The sequence below is a fragment of the Olea europaea genome, unplaced genomic scaffold (genome assembly GCF_002742605.1).
Source record: "Olea europaea var. sylvestris unplaced genomic scaffold, O_europaea_v1 scaffold3321, whole genome shotgun sequence".
Classification (NCBI taxonomy): domain Eukaryota; kingdom Viridiplantae; phylum Streptophyta; class Magnoliopsida; order Lamiales; family Oleaceae; genus Olea; species Olea europaea.
The window spans coordinates 42,596-45,989 of NW_019252160.1; the positions used below are offsets into that span (position 1 = coordinate 42,596).

General features: G+C 33.4%; 1 protein-coding gene across 1 annotated transcript; it reads left to right on the forward strand.

The window, feature by feature from the left end:
* Window positions 1–43: 43 nt before the first annotated feature.
* On the forward strand, window positions 44–2,810 carry LOC111385876 (ubiquitin-conjugating enzyme E2 variant 1C-like). The gene is made up of 3 exons (XM_023010302.1): window positions 44–1,007; window positions 2,085–2,210; window positions 2,437–2,810. The coding sequence occupies exons 1-3, from the start codon at window positions 945–947 to the stop codon at window positions 2,575–2,577; spliced, it is 330 nt and encodes a 109-aa protein (XP_022866070.1). The 5' UTR covers window positions 44–944; the 3' UTR covers window positions 2,578–2,810.
* The last annotated feature ends 584 nt before the right edge of the window (window positions 2,811–3,394 follow it).

Sequence of the window (3,394 nt, forward strand, 5' to 3'; positions counted from 1 at the left end):
GTCGAAACAGGAGCTTCTTTTCTTGCAGTTCTCTTGTTCTCCTTGGCTCATGAAGATTACATCTAGAATTGACGTTTTGGAGTAGCATATAGGATTGAATAGCATGGTCTGTTGTCCTGTTTCATTTTCGTTAATTCCATTTTATTGTCAACGTGCTTTCACTCTTTGATTGATGCTTCATAAGCAAGCTCTTTTGGCCAAGGAATTTGTTATCTAGAGCTGCGTTGATTTTATTTTGAGGAAATACTCATCGCTATTTGTATCTTTAGCTGGAGCTTTGATTGAAGTTGTCTTTCAACATCGATAGTACACTATTGTTCTAAAATTTGTATAAATAGGCTACTTTAACACTCAATTTACCTACATCCAATGTAAGATATCACGTCCTGCATTACGTTTATGTTATGCAACAGGAGTCAAAATTTTGAAACCAGAAAACGTTCATACTTTTTACTATCTTCTTAAAACCTGTGCCATGCTAACCAAGACATTTGGTATGAGTCAGAAAGCATTTTTGCAAGATGTGATAATATTTTTCTGAGGTTGATTTTAGATCCTCTTTCTCTCTTTGATTTTCTCTCTCTCATACGTATATTGGATTGTTATAAATATGCAACGTATAAATTGTCATGTAGACTTTGATAATCTATCTATAACTGGGTCTCTTTAATGATTATCAGAATTATTCGTTTTATGCATAATGTATCTGAATGGCTTCATTTATTGCCTTGGAGTAGAGAAGCTGTCTGGCTATATATGGAAAAAACAGATGGGTCCTTGGTCCTTGTATATAAGTTTTGATGGACAGGTGCATATCCATATGAAATTAAAATATTTAGAATCTCAAGTTTATTAGTTTGCCTGCAGTTCCTCGAAATTTCAGGTTGCTGGAGGAACTTGAGCGTGGGGAAAAGGGAATTGGAGATGGCACAGTAAGCTATGGAATGGATGATGCAGATGACATTTACATGCGATCCTGGACGGGGACTATCATAGGTCCTCACAACGTGAGTATCTTCCCCTCTTTTTAACTTGCTTGACTTGACATCCAGTAGTTTGAAGAATCAACTCTGTGGATATGCCTGTAGAAATTAACTCCATGTTACTTGGATATAAAGATCTAATTTGTACCATTACCCCCCCTTATTTGATGCACTACACATTAGATCTTTGGTTTAATGTTTTTGTACTAGGAAAGATGTCGGAAGTCATTTTTTAGTGGTTATTCTAATCAATATATGATTCCGACTTTGCTGCTTCCTATGCTCAAGACAAGAAATGTGCCTTCTCCCCCTCTCTTCTGTGCTTCATTCTAATTTGAGAATTTAAGCATTTTGTTTTTTTATCATATTGACTTTTAATTGATTTCAATTAGATTCTTGGAATGTTCATTGGATTTAATTATGAATGCTTTGTGCTTGCATTTCCTTTCGGGAGGTTTTGGCTTCGTCTCTCTCTCTCATTTGTAACTTTCTTTTGTTATTAATAATAAAATATTTTGATTTAAAAATAAAAAATAAAAATTGAAATCTGCCTTTTATCCCTTTCCCTTGCATGAGGAGTAAAAATAGAATATTGCTCCTATGAATCTTTTTTCTTTTGGAGAAAGAATAGAGTTGTGGGTCATGATGAAGTGCATTTCTGCATTTGACCTTGTTTATATGCCTAACTATTCATGATGAAGTGCATTTCTGCATTTGACCTTATTTATATGCCTAACTATTCTGTTCATTTTAACATGGATATAATCATAGCTTTTTTTACAGAACTCGAGTTGTTTAGTTGGCCAAATTTGTGATGTATCATCTGTTACACAAATACTTGCTTTTATTTTAGTTGGTTGGGTGCATTTTTCTTGATATATAATATGATTTTATCAAGTGTGCGGTTAATACACCACTTCTATAAGGGCTCAATTAACTATGGGACGTAATATTATGCAATAGTTAAACTTAATTGTGTTAATATGGGGTATTGCATCATCTGATGGTAGTCCAATAGGCTCATCGTTTGATATTTCAGCAGTTTTTAAAACTCATTGATGAAAAGTGCTCAACTGTCTGTTTGTTTATCTTTACCCGCAGTCTGTACATGAAGGTCGCATATATCAGTTAAAGTTATTCTGTGACAAAGATTATCCAGAGAAGCCACCAAGTGTTCGTTTCCATTCTCGGATTAACATGACTTGCGTCAACCATGAAACTGGAGTGGTACGAAGATATTTATCTAATCCTAAAGTTGATACTATGTTCTTTTTTGTTAATAGCTCGAATTACTACATTCCCAGATGTCGGATGGGTAAAAATAAGACCTAATACTTTACACATGCATCCTAAAGACGCTAAAGACAGACAAATGAATAGAGTTGCATGGTGCCCTTGTTGAAGCATTTACAATTCAAATGATTGACAGTCTTGTTTTTCTTACTTGGTACAGGTGGAACCCAAGAAGTTTGGACTTCTATCAAATTGGCAGCGAGAGTATATGATGGAAGACATACTGACGCAACTGAAGAAAGAGATGGCTGCCCCACAAAATCGTAAGCTCGTCCAGCCTCCCGAAGGAACCTATTTCTAGCGTAAAAATATTTTGGTCTTCTTGACCATATGCAGATTTTAATATCAGAATTCAAATGTGATGCTGTAACGTCCCAAAAACTGTTTTCTTTCGACTTTGGTGGTCTCCTGCAATGTTTGTATGATGTACTCCATCGTGGACTGTACTGTTGGTTTATGTTTGATTGAAGGGATTTCTTTTCTTGTGTGTCAATTGTTGAGTCCTTAAATTAGTAATCAAGTTCTTGGATCCTACGAGTTTGACTACAAATGGCCCGAGTTTGTGCATGTTTTTATAATATCGTTTTTCGTTTGACTAGAAATGGCCTGAGTTTGTATATTTGGCCTATATTTGGTTCATGTTTATAAATTGTTTATAGTATTGTGTTATAAGATGATTTAAGATATCATGTTATACTATTAAAATATCATGTTATAATGTATTACCGTTAAAATGCAAACAAGATTATGTTGTCTTCCTCCTCGTATCCTATCAAGATCGTAAAAATATTAAGAAAAGTATCTAAAATCGAAGAAAAATTAGGACTTTTTAATATATTAAACTCAATCTAATAAACTAACACAACAAAAATAATACTTGGAGAATCCATTCAAAGATTAATATGTGGAGAAATCAATCTAAATTATACAAAAGTAAAAATAACTACAGCATTTTTAGAGTTTTTCAAAATGACAAATTAAACGTATTTTTAACCATTTTAAAATAGACTCATAAAATAGAAAATTGAAAAAGAACTCAAAATTGAAAACTGAAACACAAATCAAACGGGTCCTTTAATTTCCATTTTTCTTTAATATTCAATGAAATGGGAGTCATC

Coding starts and splice junctions, on each gene's coding strand:
- LOC111385876 (XM_023010302.1), top strand. CDS start 945: ATGGATGATGCAGATGACATTTACATGCGATCCTGGACGGGGACTATC. Junction 1,008..2,084: donor CTATCATAGGTCCTCACAAC/GTGAGTATCTTC, acceptor CTTTACCCGCAG/TCTGTACATGAAGGTCGCAT. Junction 2,211..2,436: donor TCAACCATGAAACTGGAGTG/GTACGAAGATAT, acceptor TACTTGGTACAG/GTGGAACCCAAGAAGTTTGG.